The 16,909-nt window shown below is 42.0% G+C and overlaps 1 protein-coding gene across 4 annotated transcripts in view; it reads left to right on the forward strand.

Moving 5' to 3' along the window:
- The window catches only part of LOC148029761 (uncharacterized), a 128,267-nt gene that overhangs the window by 7,810 nt on the left and 103,548 nt on the right, over window positions 1-16,909 (forward strand). The window contains exons 2-3 of one of the 4 annotated variants that reach the window (XM_087686076.1): window positions 13,108-13,196; window positions 13,327-13,444. In XM_087686076.1, coding sequence (XP_087542202.1) covers window positions 13,108-13,196; window positions 13,327-13,444 — 207 coding nt within the window. The remainder of the gene's footprint in view (window positions 1-13,107; window positions 13,197-13,326; window positions 13,445-16,909) is intronic. The other 3 variants (XM_087686078.1, XM_087686079.1, XM_087686077.1) reach the window with 3 other exon arrangements.

Consider the following 16,909-nt stretch of genomic DNA (forward strand, 5'->3'; position numbering starts at 1 on the left):
AGCTATTTTCTTAGCTGCAAGCAACTTGAAGGCATACGATTCATCCTCAGTTTATTTTTCATCACACTTCCCATGGAGATGTGCTTTGGATCCCTCCACTTGCTCACATAGTTGGAATAAATGCATATTTCTATTGTGATGAAGCTTGCATTCACATAGGAATAAGCCAACACACATTGAGTTGTTGTAGACTTAGATTTGCTATGCAACAAATTCTACTTTTGCCTTATTCATATAATTATCAAAAGAAAGTAGTCTCCAAACTATTGTTGCACTTAGGTGGCATATATTAGTCTATTGGTAGTCACATTGACTTTTATACTTAGCTTTCCTCCAAAGCTCTATCATAGTGAGTTCAATGGAATTTAGAATCCACCACCAATAAGATCATAATCCATATCTCTCAGGTCTCTTTGCCAAAAAGTTTTAGCATGGATGAAAAGAAAGTGTCTAGAAATTTCCTTTCCTTCAAGGTCTAATGCAATTGCCATCTACAAGAAGAACCCCAAATTTGTTGTTTGTGATATCACTAATTTGTTACAGTATTCAAGGGCTTTGATTTTGATTTTTAAGTACTGAACTTCTTGCATAGTAGATGCTAGCAAATCTCCAAAGATCTTTGATGCATTTTATTTAGATGATAGAGTAGATGTCTTTGATAAATTCAATAATGAATTGCATGACCCTTGAACATCAATGGGTGGTGCTAGCAATGGTTTCTTTTGCTTTGATACACTGGCCACAGATGATAGTGGTTACTTTTGTTCTCATTCACTGTTTGCAAATGGTAGTGGTTTCTTTTGTTGTGATTTGTAAAGATACAATAGATAGCTGCTAACACCAATTTTTAGTAGATCTAGGGTTATTCCGTAAATCTTCTTGCTACAAAGAAGATGATAAGAATGAAGCACAACCTAGTAAAAGAAGTACACATACATGTGGCAGCAACAACTCACTCACTACAATAACAGCTTGCTCACTTATCCTTATGATGATGATGATAACTATCTTTTTTAGCTAGGTTAGGCATAAAAAAGCAAAGCACATAGGAGGAATATAGAAAAATGACTATCCAAATTAGCAAAAAATATGTATGCATGAGATGTAGAGAAAGCACAATAGAAAGTTCGAAAGTTCGAAAGATGATTACTCTGATTAGCTAGAATTTGTGTGCATGAGACATAAAGAAGATGATTACTTTGATGATTATCCTAATTAGCCCGTACGCCTAAGACATACGAGAAAGATGATTACGTGATCAGCTAGAATGTATGTGTGACCCTTGTATCAAGTATCTGTATACAATCTATAAAATAGCAACCCTTGAATCACCTACTTATCACCTATACACGAATAGCCACAATGTTTATGCAACCCTTTACTTTCATATGACCTATAAAAGAGCAAGCCTCGTATCACCTATTGATATATTACTAATTGTGCCTTGTGTTGAGAAACCACTTTTTCAGTTCGCACACAGAGCCCCAAAAAGGGCCGGTGTCCACATTTTGGCCACTCTTTCAGTGGGCGCCCACACAGTGGTGTACTATCTTAGACAGCTTATGCCTATAAGTAGGTAGTCACGTCATTCATTCTTACCACTCTCTTCAATCATTTTTCAACACCTTCTTCGATCACCACCACCACCTCCCTTCTCTCACCAGCCCCTTCCATTGCCCTCACACCCCTTCAGGAGGACATTGCGGTTTGTGGTTCATGGATGCCTTCACCCTTCCTCTTTTGCTTCAGGTGCCCTATTCCATCATCAGGCCTTGCATTTGGAGCATCTTCCACTTGGCGTCACCATCCTTTGCTTTGGCGTCATCACCCTTCTTGTTCAGGCTCCACCTTCACCAATGTTTTTCAGTTTGGAGGTCTTCTCCTTGCTTGGCGTCATCATCTCGAGCTTGGCGTCAACATTCTAGCCTTTAGTGATAGTTTCCATTATTGAGATTAGTGATTTCATCACTCGTCCATCACAGGGGCTGCTGGGACTTGTGTTTTTGTAGCCTAGCTTCTCCCCCATCATTTGGTATCACTCGTTTATCACAAAGGTTGGTGGACCTGCGTTTTTGCAGCCCGGCTCATCCTCCATCATTCGGCATCACTTTCAATGTTTGCTGTACACACTTTGTGTTACTCCCCGCAAACCTTACTGTCTTTCTACATGCATTGGCCATGGCATCAATAACACCACATGTTGCATGTAGATAGAGTACACTTGATACTAGTTGGGATCCAAGAAGAAGAAAGAGGTGAATACATTAGTGACTCGTTTTTTCTATCATGACCACATTTAGTTTCGTACACCCAAATCAGAGTATTTTAAATTGATGTGGCAAAAAGATTGGTAAATATGGCCCTTCGTATGGGCCTCCATCATCGGAGATCTTATGCACCACTTTGCTTGACAAGGAGAAGCGTCTTGTTGAGCAATCAATAGTGACTAGAAAGAGCCTATGGGCTAAAAATGGAGTTTCATTGATTGCTGATGGTTGGAGTGATACATGGAGGCGATCCATTCATAGCATGGTCGCTTATTCTTGTGGGAAAATGTATTTCATATCTTTATATGGTGTATCAAGAACAAGAAAGTTGGCAAATATACTTGCAGCAGAATGCATTACAAGTATTGAGCTTATTGGCCAAGAGTATGTTGTCGGATTTGTTGCACATGGAGAGCCTACAAATAGGGTAGTAGGTGCTATCATCTAGGGATACTATCCGCATATCATAGTTTCATATTGTATGGCTCATTGCTTGAATAACCCATGGAAGGATATCGGTAACCTGTCACATGGATTGCACTTATCATAGAGCAAGGAGCTCAAATGGTTAGCTTTGTTTTGAATCACCAGTTTCTTTGTCATAAGTTCTCATTGTGGTCAAAGAAGATGCTTTTGAAATACTTTGATACTAGGTCTGCCTTTAACTTTTTGATGCTAGGTAGGTTAAGAGAATATAGTGCTGCCTTGAGGTAGTTATTTCCTAGTGATGAGCTCATCTCATCAGCATTGATAGATACTCCTATAGGTATCTAATGCTTGGAGAAAGCAAATAACTCGGCTTTTTGGAATGATGTAAAGTAGATAGATGCTATGGTATCACCTATTGTGCATTTATTGAGGGTTATGGATGCTATGTAGCATTGCATTGGCAAGGTAATTGAGGCTATGGATAGGATGAATGAAAAGCTGTAGGAGTTGGCACTAGATGATGAGGCATATGAGGAGATACACCATTTAGTTGTGACGAGGTGGAACTTCTATAGCTCACCCATGCATGCAGCTGCATTTGTTGCGGATCTTGAGCTCAAGGGCAAGAGTTTGGAGAATGACACTGATGGTTATGGATGCATGGAGACTTATATTTCTTGTTTAGTGCTTGATGATGGTACTAGATCAAAGATCAAAGACCCACTTTCATGTTATAGGACCTTTCGGGGTTCTTTTGATTGTGGGGATGCACAAGAGGATTGCTGCAAGATTGGGACAACATGTTGGAGTTAATCTTGCAACTTTGGTGACACCACCCCCATTAGATGTGTCTAGAGCAGGATTAGTATTAAGAAGTGCTATCTCCATATCTATTGTAGGGATTGCATTGGCCATGGTATCAATAATACCACATGTTACACGTAGATAGAGTACACTTGATGCTAGTTGGGATCCCAAGAAGAAGGAAGAGGTGGATACTTTAGTGGCTCATTTTTTCTATCATGATCACATTTAGTTTTGTACACCCAAATCAGAGTATTTTAAATTGATGTGGCAAAAAGATTGGTAAATATGGCCCTTCGTATGTGCCTCCATCACCGGAGATCTTATGCACCACTTTGCTTGACAAAGAGAAGCGTCTTGTTGAAGAATCAATAGTGACTAAAAAGAGCCTATGGGCTTAAAATGGAGTTTTTGCTGATGGTTGGAGTGATACATGGAGGCGATGTTGAGAAACCCTTTACCCTTTACCTGCAGTTTGTGTTTTTGCGTTTTTGCGTTTTGCATTTAGGGTTTGCAGCCCCAAAAAGGGGTGCCATCCTAGACTGACTGTGCCTATTTATAGGCTACTCTCTCATTTATTCATCACGGCTGATTTATTCAGTTCGTCACCTCTTCTCTCCAGTCTCTCCACTACCCTTACGCCCCTTCAAGAAGACATTGCGGTTCGTGGTTCGTGGCTGTCTTCATCATCTTCCTTGTGCTATGGCACCCTTATTCCCTTGTATCAAATTTACTTCATGATTCAGAACTTCATCATTCCATTCATCAGAGTTTCTTCTCTCTTCTCTTCTCTTCTCCATGTTTGCCGAGTTCACTCCGTGTTCCTCCCCGCAAACCCTAGTCTTTCTGGTATGTCATCTTTTGACATGGTATCATGGTTGAATCTGCTCACCTAGCAGCAAAGATTCTCCATTCCAGTGAAGGCAAAGACCGGTGGTGGGTTCGGTATCCACTTCTCTTTTTCTTCCGCTGCATCAAAATCTCGTTTTTGCAGATTTCAGGTGTTTCAGCTTGCTGCCCACACCCTGTTCGCGGAGGACATCTCAGCCGAAGTTGTCCAACTGATGTCCATTGCTGTCTCCATCAGTTGGCGCCTGATTTTCTACCCTCTTCATGCAGTTTGGAGCTGATTCCAGTCAGGCGATTGCTATTTATGTGCAGACTTGCTGCCGTACAATCTGCCACGTCATCATAGTCCTGCTGCTTGCGTTTTCAGTCTTTGTCTCTCCTGCAGGCTATCGTGCTTGCGTTTTTAGTATTTCTCTCTCTTGCTACCTGCGTTTTTAGTCTTTCTCTCTCTTGCAGGCTGTCCTGCTTGCGTTTTTAGTCTTTCTTTCTCCTGCAGGCTGTCTTGCCTGCGTTTTTATTCTTTCTCTCACCTGTTGCTTGCGTTTTTAATCTTTCTCTCTCCTCACCTGCGTTTTTCTAGTGGTTGCAACCTCTTACTGCTGGTCGCATCCTCCTTCCACTGGCAGCTCACTTCCAGCCCTTCCACTACCCTCCCACCCCTTGAGGCAGACATTTCAGTTCGTGCTTCACACTGCCCTGATATCGCTTGAGGCGGACATTGTGGTTCGTGGTTCATGGTGGCTGACCTCTTCCTTCTTCAGCAAGGCACACTGGTATCCATGGCTTCTTTATCAACAGGTGACTAGACTACTGGGTGCTCCTACTGTGGCATCACCGGACACACCACTGATGCTTGCCGACTTCGACTTTTGCTCCTCCCCACCCCTCCGGAGTACATGCATCTTCCACCAGGCACTCCTTGTGTCACCTCTTCTTTCCGGGCCACAGAGATCATTCTGCAATCAGCTATCAGAGTACTATGCTCAAGGCAATAAGACGCATCCGATGCGCACTAAGTTCTTTCGAGCACATGGAGGATCGATTGACACTACGACCTCCTGGAGATCGTCACAATGCCAGCGGCAATCTTCTCCCACTTATTTTCAGGTACAGTGGCTTCCACGACCTACGGCTCTGCAGTCCGCTCCACCGAGAGACAGTGATTGTTTGATACTGTCTCCTCGTCAGTTTGCTCTCCTTCAAGAGACAGTGGCTGCTTGACTCCTTTCTCTTCTTCGGCTACCCAGTCTGCTCCATTGAGAGATATCACCTGTTGCCCACCTCTTGCTCATTCTGAGCCCTACCCTTCCCCACCCTCGACTACTCAGGTTCGAGAGGCTACCTTTGGGAGCTCTTCGGCACCCCAGATACCTTCTTATGGTTCTTGGCACCACACAAAGTTCGACATTCCTCCTGTGCATTGCATGTTTTCATCATCTTTGTACTAGGGCACTTGGGCAAGTGAACAATTTTCCCACGAGGGACACTATCCAAGTGGCACCTGCTGCATAAGCATTGCATCTCCACCTCACTCTTCTCTTGTTCTCCCTTTTTGGGCCTAAGAGGGGGTGTTGAGAAACCCTTCACCCTTCACCTGCAGTTTGCGTTTTTGCATTTCTGCATTTTGCGTTTAGGGTTTGCAGCCCCAAAAAGGGGTGCCATCCTAGACTGACTGTGCCTATTTATAGGCCACTCTCATTCATTCCTCACGGCTGATTCATTCAGTCCCTCACCTCTTCTCTCCAGCCTCTCCACTACCCTCACACCCCTTCAGGAGGACATTGCGGTTCGTGGTTCGTGGCTATCTTCATCATCTTCCTTGTGCTATGGCACCCTTGTTCCCCTTGTATCACATTCACTCCATGATTCAGAACTTTATCATTCCATTCATCAGAGTTTCTTCTCTTTTCTCTTCTCTTCTCCATGTTTGCCGAGTTCACTCCGTGTTCCTCTCTGCAAACCCTATTGTCTCGCTGGTACGTCATCTTTTGACAGACGATCCATTCATAGCATGGTTGCTTATTCTTGTGGGAAAATGTATTTCATATCTTTATATGGTGTATCAGGAACAAGAAAGTCGGCAAATATACTTGCAGTAGAATGCATTACAAGTATTGAGCTTATTGGCCAAGAGCATGTTGTGGGATTTGCTATAGATGGAGAGCCTGCAAATAGGGTAGTAGGTGCTATCATCTAGGGATACTATCCACATATCATAGTTTCATATTGTATGGCTCATTGCTTGAATAACCGATGGAAGGATATCGGTAACCTGTCATGGATTGCACTTATCATAGAGCAAGGAGCTCAAATGGTTAGCTTTGTTTTGAATCACTAGTTTCTTTGCCATAAGTTCTCTTTGTGGTCAAAGAAGATGCTTTTGAAATACTTTGATACTAGGTCTGCCTTTAACTTCTTGATGCTAGGTAGATTAAGAGAATATAGTGGTGCCTTTAGGCAGTTATCTCTTAGTGATGAGCTCACCTCATCAGCATTGACAGATACTCCTATAGGTATCTCATGCTTGGAGAAAGCAAATAACTCGGCTTTTTGGAATGATGTAAAGTAGATAGATGCTATGGTATCACCTATTGTGCATTTATTGAGGGTTATGGATGCTATGTAGCATTGCATTGGCAAGGTAATTGAGGCTATGGATAGGATGAATGAAAAGCTGTAGGAGTTGGCACTAGATGATGAGACATATGAGGAGATACACCATTTAGTTGTGGCAAGGTGGAACTTCCATAGCTCACCCATGCATGCAGCTGCATTTGTTGTGGATCTTGAGTTCGAGGGCTGTGAAGGAAACTGCTAGGGTTTGTACTGAGGACACACAGAGTGTACGACCATGGCAGAAACACAAAGAGAGAGACACAAGCATAGAGGGCAAAACTCAAACCCTAAATGCGAAACTCAAAACTCATAGACAGAAACTCAAACATAAATAGAAGGAGAGAGAGAACACAACTTTGAAGTGAATGAATGCTGTAAATGAATGTAAGAGTGTACAGTGTGCTCAAGGGCAGAGCAATGTTGGAGTGTGACGTCCACCAGAGACGGATCCTGAGTCTGTGACCACCAGTCGGAGTGTAGGAGTGCTGAATAGTGAATGGCAACAGGCTGGTCAGCAAAACACAGCAGTCTGGAGGTTGGAAACTGGCAAACGCAGTAGTGTACCGCTGATCAGAGGCTGGAAACTGTGCACAGTCTGTTGTAAACAGCAGGCTGAAACAGTGTCTGATGTGGCTGGCGATGATTGGATGATCCGATTGCAGCAGATGATGATGTCGTCAGCATGGATGAAGGCGCCATCAGCAGGAGCAAACACGGATGGAGTGGGATGGAGTCTCGAGGGCTGGACAGCCACGTGGAAGGAGACTGATGGTTGAAATCTGCACATGGAGTAAGAAACTTGCATAGAGGGAATGAATCTGAATGGAGGCAGCCTATCTATTTCTAGATGTGGAAGGGCTCCCCAAAAATTAGGGTTTCCACTGAACTCTCTTGAACCGCTCCCCGTTTTAGGGTTTTTACTCTAAAAGAGTATTTTTTAGTGTGTTTTGGGGCTATTTAAGAAGCTAATCAGCAAATAATGTGTATATTTTAACTCGACAAGGGTAAGAGTTTTGAGAATGACACTGATGGTAATGGATGCACGGAGACTTATATTTCTTGTTTAGTGCTTGATCATGGTACTAGATGAAAGATCAAAGACCCACTTTCATGTTATAGGACCTTTTGGGGTTCTTTTGGTTGTGGGGATGCACAAGAGGATTGCTGCACGATTGGGACAACGTGTTGCAATTAACCCTGCAACTTTGGTGACACCACCCCCATTAGATGTGTCTAGAGCAGGATTAGTATTAAGAAGTGCTATCTCCACATCTATTGTAGGGATTGCATTGGCCATGGCATCAATAACACCACATGTTACACGTAGATAGAGTACACTTGATGCTAGTTGGGATCCCAAGAAGAAGGAAGAGGTGGATACATTAGTGACCCGTTTTTTCTATCATTGCCACATTTAGTTTCGTACACCCAAATCAGAGTATTTTAAATTGATGTGGCAAAAAGATTGGTAAATATGGCCCTTTGTATGTGCCTCTATCATCAGAGATCTTATGTACCACTTTGCTTGACAAGGAGAAGCGTCTTGTTGAGTAATCGATAGTGACTAGAAAGAGCCTATGGGCTAAAAATGGAGTTTCATTGATTATTGATGGTTGGAGTGATACATGGAGGTGATCCATTCATAGCATGGTTGCTTATTCTTGTGGAAAAATGTATTTCATATCTTTATATGGTGTATCAGGAACAAGAAAGTCGGCAAATATACTTGCAGTAGAATGCATTACAAGTATTGAGCTTATTGGCCAAGAGCATGTTGTGGGATTTGCTATAGATGGAGAGCCTGCAAATAGGGTAGTAGGTGCTATCATCTAGGGATACTATCCACATATCATAGTTTCATATTGTCTGGCTATTGCTTGAATAACCGATGGAAGGATATCGGTAACCTGTCATGGATTGCACTTATCATAGAGCAAGGAGCTCAAATGGTTAGCTTTGTTTTGAATCACTAGTTTCTTTGCCATAAGTTCTCTTTGTGGTCAAAGAAGATGCTTTTGAAATACTTTGATACTAGGTCTGCCTTTAACTTCTTGATGCTAGGTAGATTAAGAGAATATAGTGGTGCCTTTAGGCAGTTATCTCTTAGTGATGAGCTCACCTCATCAGCATTGGCAGATACTCCTATAGGTATCTCATGCTTGGAGAAAGCAAATAACTCAGCTTTTTGGAATGATGTAAAGTAGATAGATGCTATGGTATCACCTATTGTGCATTTATTGAGGGTTATGGATGCTATGTAGCATTGCATTGGCAAGGTAATTGAGGCTATGGATGGGATGAATGAAAAGCTGTAGGAGTTGGCACTAGATGATGAGGCATATGAGGAGATACACCATTTAGTTGTGACGAGGTGGAACTTCTATAGCTTACCCATGCATGCAGTTGCATTTGTTGTTGATCTTGAGTTCGAGGGCAAGAGTTTGGAGAATGACACTGATGGTTATGGATGAATGGAGACTTATATTTCTTGTTTAGTTCTTGATCATGGTACTAGATGAAAGATCAAAGACCTACTTTCATGTTATAGGACCTTTCAGGGTTCTTTTGGTTGTGGGGATGCTCAAGAGGATTGCTGCAAGATTGGGACAACTACGGTTGGTCTTGAGTTGCAACAACTAGCCATTTGTATTTTGAGTCAGTTAGTTAGCTCCTCTTGTTTGTAGCAATTGTGGAGTACATACGCTCACATTGCTTTAAAAAAGAGGAACTGTCTTGGTGTGGAGAGGGCAAATGATCTAGTATTTGTTAGTGCTAATTTAAGAATGTTATGTAATAGTAGGACAACAAAGCCCAATCCATTCACAAAGTGGGAGATGCAACAAGAAGAGGAGACACATATTGATGTTGAGGGAGATATAGTAGTTCATGGTACACATGATGATGAGGTTGGCACTTCAGGAGCAGCTGGAGCAGCCTCAGATCATGATGATCTTTGATTTAGTTTGCTTATTAGGAGTCTCATAACACATGTATATGATCATTGATTATAGCATGATTCTTGGGCCGTTGTACCATGCCGATGTTATATTTGTGCTTGCAGTCTTGTAGTTGCCCTTAGGGCTATTTTGGCATGCTGCATTTTGCTTTAGTCTAGAGATTAGACTTAATTTTTATAGTCTTTTTTAGCAATGGGCATGTCCTTTCAACTTAGACTTTAAAGTTTAGTTTATTGTTCATTGTTTTATGGCATATGTATTATGTGTTTTATAATCGACTAGCTTAACTCTTGAGCCTTGTAAGTTGTAATTCAATTTATAGTGACTAGTTTTTGAATGATGCATGATATGATATATCTTTAAAGTTAAAATGATTTGTCCTTTGTGGATTATATACCTTGGCTTCAATACTCCACATGGATTATGAGTGAAATATTAAAATTTTAAAATGAATTTTAAATTTTTTTAATGCCGTTCTTTTTTCCATGTTCTTGTTCCCTAGGTTTGGCATCCTCGTCACCATCCCTCTCCTCCTTCCCCGTTCCCGTTTCTTGTTTCATGTTTCTATGTGAAAATTATCCAGATCTTGCATACCAAAAGGAGAAACAGGGGAGGGTATTGATTCATATAACTTAAAGGGGTTATAAACTAGACATTGGGGCTGGTTGAGATGAAGAGGCCAGTCTCACCAATCGGTTGAGATGTTATAGGAAAGTTGGTAGGAGGGAGGTAGTTGGTACCATACTTAATACACATGAATTCTTCAAACTCCTCATTTGTCTCATGAAACTTGGAAAAGGAGAAGAAAGTGAAGATGAGGTGAAACACTAACTTCTTCATCGAGTCTATAATGCCTCCTCAGGGTCTCTAGTGATGGAGTAGCTTGATAATACACCATGGGATCCCAAGGAATCTAAGACACTGTGAAATGGTTATGTGTCGTCTGTGTATCTCGCACAAGACCAAGCCTCCACAATACCACTTGATACTCTTTAAAAGTTAAAAGTACCAGCTCTGATACCATGTGAAAATATGCTTGGGTCTACCTGAGAAAACACAAAGTGTACAAACATGACTAAAGCACGATAACTTAGATAGTAATGCAATAAATGCAAAACGCAAACTCGAAACACAAAACACAAACATAAACAAAGAGAGGAGAGCTTTGAAGTGAATGAATCTATGCAGTAAACGAATGTAAGAATGTATAGAATGCTCAAGGGCAAAGCAGTGAGTGATAACATTCACCAGAGATGGATCCGGAGTGCTGTAATTGCTTGTTGGAGCTGTAGGAGTGCAGAGAAGAGCTGGAAACTGATCATCCAATGTTGAAATCAGTTAGATAACAGTAGAGAAGGTGTGAAATGATGAAGGTGGCCTGTTGGACAGCAAAAAACAAGGGCCACAGTAATCGCTTGATGGAGAAAGTGGCTTGTGTTGTCAAAACGGCAACTGTCGGACACGATCCAGAGGTGGATCAGCAGGACAGCAGCTGTTGACTGAAAACATAGGCTGTCTAGGAATTTTGATGTAGTCGCCAACAGTTGGTATAATTGCCAAGTAGTAGTGGATAGGCTAAAGATGATGTGCCAGCATTTGTGAAGGTTGGATAGCCATTGAGTGAAGGCTGATGGCTGAAATCTGCATGGAAGGATGAGAAACCTGCATAGAAGGATAGGGTTGAATGGTGGGCAGCTTGTCTATTTATATATGTAGAAGGATTCTCCCAAATCAGGATTTTGTATGTGGGTCATAGAAACTCTCTAGGACTTCTCCCTGTTGAATTAGGGTTGAATGGTGGGCAGCTTGTCTATTTATATATGCAGAAGGACCCCCCCAAATCAAGATTTTGTATGTGGGACAAAGAAACTCTCTAGGACTTCTCCCTATTGAATGAAACTTTTGGTAATTTACATGTTTGGTGCTTTTTAAAGAGCTAATCAGTTTGGAATGCATTTTTAGCTCAATAGGGCTGACAACTGAAACATAGTAGATGATTCATATGGAGGCAAGAGGAAAATGGCCATGAATAGGTTGGCGGCAGCCTCTAGTGCTGATGGCAATGGTAGGTTGGCAGCAAGCATAACACCTTTTGATGATGGGAGAGTGATGATGGTAGCACTTGTTGGCACAAGGGATGCATGGTGGTGTCCACACCAAGTCCCCTTTATAGAACATGTTGGGGCTAGAAGGCGTCTAGAGTGTTGTACAAATTGTGTAGAGTGTAATACAAAATGGCAAAATGCTTTTTGGGGCTATCTTAATGAGCAAAAAATGCTAAAAAAATATGATAATTAAGAGGCAAGTTTTGGTTTGCTCAATGCTTACCATGAGGGATCTCATCAACAACATGGAGCAGATTCGGTCCGAGTTGGCTTCCTATGGATGAGTGATTGATTCTAGGGATTTGTTAGTCACATTGCTTACCCATCTTCCCTCCCCTAGGCATGACATCTTTTATATCAATTTTCTTGCCTCATAGACATGTGAAACTTTGACATGGGAGGAGTTGGTGTTAAGCTTAAAAAGGAGTGTTTCACATTAAACCTCAATTCACTCATTTAAGCAGCACAAAAACTCAAAATTAATGCTAATAGAGTTTATGTATCCTAGAAGTAGACTCCACAGTTTGGTTGGTTCCTCATCTATGAATAGATGATGTGCTTAGTAATTCAATACACATTAGCATGCACTCTTTTCGACTTCATTTGAGCTCTTACTTCCATTTTGTTTAACGTTGCTTAGAGGGGGTTGACAATAGTGTGTGCAAATGCATTTTGGTTGGCATCCCATGAGTCATGTATATACATCTGATTGTTAGTACTATTTTTACATCTCAGCATGGTAGAGAGACATGAGTTGTGAGTCTCTGCCCTATGATTTTGAGTTGCAAGTGATTGTTTGGTAGTTTAAGTCTTCTTTGCTTTGCTCGCACAAGTGATCACAATACTTGTCTACATATTTTGCTCCTATTGGTATAACTGATTCTTCAAAATTTGCATGCTCAATTGCAACTTCTTAGTAGCCTGAGAATTTACTCTCTTTGTGTTACAGGTTAGAACAGCCCAGCTAGTGGTTTCATAAAATTATTTGTTTAGTACATAATTTGCATTCAATGCATTTGTTTATCTGTAGCTCAATGCAAACTACTCTTATTCCTTTCCCTTTTGTGTGTTTTATTGAAGATATTATTGAAAGTGTTGGCCTCTCTTCAACTGGAAGATTGGGCACATATTGCACAAACATGTAAGGCCCTTTGTGCAGAGTGTGATAGGTATGTATGCAGAAATGTGTATATTTAATGTCAGTCTTGGCCTGGTGGCTGTGCAGTACTTGGCATCAATCCCCTACTAGTAAATCAAAGCTTATCTGTGACTTTTCAAATTTTCATTTTGTTTTGCCAGCAGTGTGCTAAAAACTCTTGAGTTTTTGGATCTCAAAAATGTGGGATTTTGGCTGGATGATAGATCCTTTATGAACTTGACAAAGAAATTGGGAACACATCTACGAAGACTGGAGCTGGTATAGCTCTTCTGGAATATTCCCGTTTGTTGCATATTTGATGCACTTCTCAGAAACAATTAGAAGATCTAAATCTTAAAATGCTACATATACACATCTAGAGCAAATGGATTGTAGTGCTAACAATTTTATGTCGTGTACAGTATAATGATGATGTACTAGTTTTTATCTTTCAATTTGTACTGAAAGAGAGAGAATTTTGAAAATACTGTTGGGTTAAAGTAATGCCTTTATGTTGAGATATTTTGTCCAACTTCATATCCAGGGTCCCTGTCAAGCATTTTATGGCAGTAGGTATGACTAGTTTTGGTCCAGGTCCATTTTATGGTTGGCCATAGTTCCTTGTGTGCTGGTTGGGAGCATGTAGTCAGACCTGTTGCCAAAATTTTTCTAACCTCTGTAGAGTGCTTCAAGATAGCAACATGGAATAGGGGGAATGGGAGCTTGGAATGGGGAATACTATTTGGAAACTATTTGGAATGGGAATGTGTTCCTGAATATGGATTGTTGTAGCTTCCGTACTCGACTGATTCTTAATAGGAACATTCCTAATCGGTTCTCTTTGTAGGGAATGGTTAGGGAAGAACAAATAGGGATCGAACCTAAAGATTTTTGACTTTTTTGTTTAATGCAACATGCTGCGTCATGTGACTGCTGCATGCTGCTTTCTGCCTTTGTTTGCGCACATTTGTTGCTTCTTTCTGCCTTTGTTTTGTCACATTTGTTGCTTCTTTTGGTCGCTTTTTCTTGCAGTTTACTTATGTTTACATGTGGAGTCCTTCTAGATCCATGCAACTACAGGATCATTATTGCGGGGCACAATCTATGGATCAGTGATGGAGGCCAAGTTGAGTACCTATGCTGAGAGAGGGGGACTGAGAGCTGCAGGACCGGCAGACAAGGGTTCTCTACACTGGACCACATCTTCACCTTGAGAGCTATGATCAAGCAGGTGAAAGCCAAGAAAAAGAGTCTCTGCTGCTTTGTGGATTTCTACAAAGCATTTGATAGTCCCCTGAGATTGACTACTAGAGAAGCTGCAGACACTTGGGATCCCATCAAACATGATTTGGGGCATCTATGTGCTGTATGATAGGGTGGCAGGCCGAGTTAAATGCCCAGGAGGACTTTTAGATGTGGTCTCTAGCACCATCGGTGTGAAGGAGGGGTGCCCTCTCTCCGTCTCCCACACTCTTTGGACTCTACATTGACAAGATAGAGGAGCACATCGCACGAAGAGACTGGGTGGACATAGTAGGTACACTGGTCTCTATTATGCTTTATGCTGATGATATTGTCTTGGTCTTTGAGTCGTAGGAGGGTCTACATCAACATCTCCATGCCCTACATGACTTTTGCACAGAGTCTTGATCGACGGTTAATCTTGGGAAAATCAAGATCCTAATCTTCCACACATCGGCCCTAGTGCACAGGAGATCAGTCCTCACTCTAGGAATAGGGCAGGTGGAGGTAGTGGATTCATATATCTGCCTAGGAGTCACATTTACCATGCCGGTGGGAAATTCACCATGGCACAGGCAGTTAGAGATTGACTCACACAAGGATACATTGCACTAGCTATGCTGGAGAGATAGTGCTGTCAAGCACATCTCCATGAGCTCCGCACAGGAAGGTGGTTATTTGACACATTGGCCACACCAGCCATGATGTATGGAGCACTAGTTTGGAGTCTGGACCCCTGGCCTAGCTACATATCTATGGACACAAATTGAGAAACCGTAGATTATCATGCTCTCAAGGATGATCCATAGCAAACCATCAATACCACATGAGATCCTTAAGAGCAGAGTTTGCAGCACCGCCCATGATGATGGAGGCTCTTGTCCAAACCATCGACTTTATATATAGAGTATGAGTCATGCACCTAGATAGATTGCCTAGGAGAGCTTTTGAGGCTTCTAGACAGCTAGCACAGGCAATACATGAGAGCTCATTGTATGCACACGCAGAGTAGTGGCTCATGGGACATGGGATTGAGTCTTGACATGGACCACCTCCCCCCCTTCCAGTATGACCTTGACTCTTCCTCCATACACCTCTCTCACACTAGGAGGAACATGATCATGCAATAGGATCTCTATCAGCTGCATCTACAACATACATGGATCTCACCCTAGTAGCTTCTGCTCCCGAAGATGTCATACTACAGGGACCACTTCATGAGGACCATGGCGGATAGTTTCATTGAGAGACCTAGATACCCAGATGTATACATGCTACATGAGATGTGGGTAGCCATTGTTTAGCTCAAGGTCTCCTCTCATCAACTTGAGATTGAGACAGGGAGAGTAGCTCACATTCCTAGAGGCAAGAGGTTTTGCAGATTGTATCAGAAAGAGGTGGGGAGTGAGGAGCACTCATTTGTAGATGCAGAGCCTATAATGCAGTCTGAGTGAGATACCCCAAGAGGTGACACCTCCCTAAGACCAATTATGGAGTACCTAGACTAGTGACGATTGGGTTAGTTCCTACGTGTGATCCAGAGGCTTGCACAACATTATTCCAATTGGGCACCTTGCAGGAGAGGGGATAGACGATCACAACTCCTTGATGTTTTTCCAGACAAGGACCACACATTGCACCTACTTAGAGAGGGGTGACAGTCTAGAGAAGATCAGAGCTGCACGCTACTGACAGCCACCCAACATTCGGGCTGCCACCCTTGTCCTAGAACCATTCTCTTAGCTGCTTGGGCGTTTTCTTTATGCCATGTCAGCACTCAAAAAGGGAGACATCACTTTACATCTTTACATTACCAATTGGTCACTGACCTGCTCTTGGGCTGTCGTATCCTTAATTTTGATTTTGCTGCCATCTAAACCAGCCGTGCCCTGCTCAACTTGCATCACTGCCTTGGACACTCCCCACTAGCCAACCTGCTACTTGTTGCACGCTGACCCATGCTTGTACGAGTACCTTTTGTCATCATGATGTGGCTGACTTGCCATGTCAGCCACCCCACAAAGTCTCAACACTCCAACCTTATTTTGTATGCACTAAGCAAGTCCATGCTCCCACATTGCCCTTTCCGAACACAACTTGGGCAAAAATTAGGGATTATCATCAAATCCATCCAATTTGACTCCAATTTGAAGAAAAATTTGGGGTTTCTTTATTGATTTGAAGAATTTGTTCCACAACTTGCTGAATCTTGATGCTGTTCATTGTCAATTCTGGGGCTTTTTGCTGTATGCCTCTAGTTTCCCTTCAGTCCTGTCAGCAAATTTGGGGCTTTTTTATCAATGTTGGCTGAATTCATTCAATTTTAGGCCTAATTTGGCGTTTAGTGTGACATTAAGCATCATCCGCGTAAATATTTCACAAAATTTCTCTTCAATTTCTCCATAAAATTTGGCACTTTTGCGAATCTTGCTCGAATTCATCATATTCGAGATTCAATTCGACATTTGGTGTGATATGGGGTGACATTTAGGTAAAGAATCT

This window comes from Lygodium microphyllum, chromosome 10 (genome assembly GCF_053477565.2).
Source record: "Lygodium microphyllum isolate KBCC chromosome 10, Lygodium_microphyllum_v1.1.10, whole genome shotgun sequence".
Lineage (NCBI taxonomy): Eukaryota > Viridiplantae > Streptophyta > Polypodiopsida > Schizaeales > Lygodiaceae > Lygodium > Lygodium microphyllum.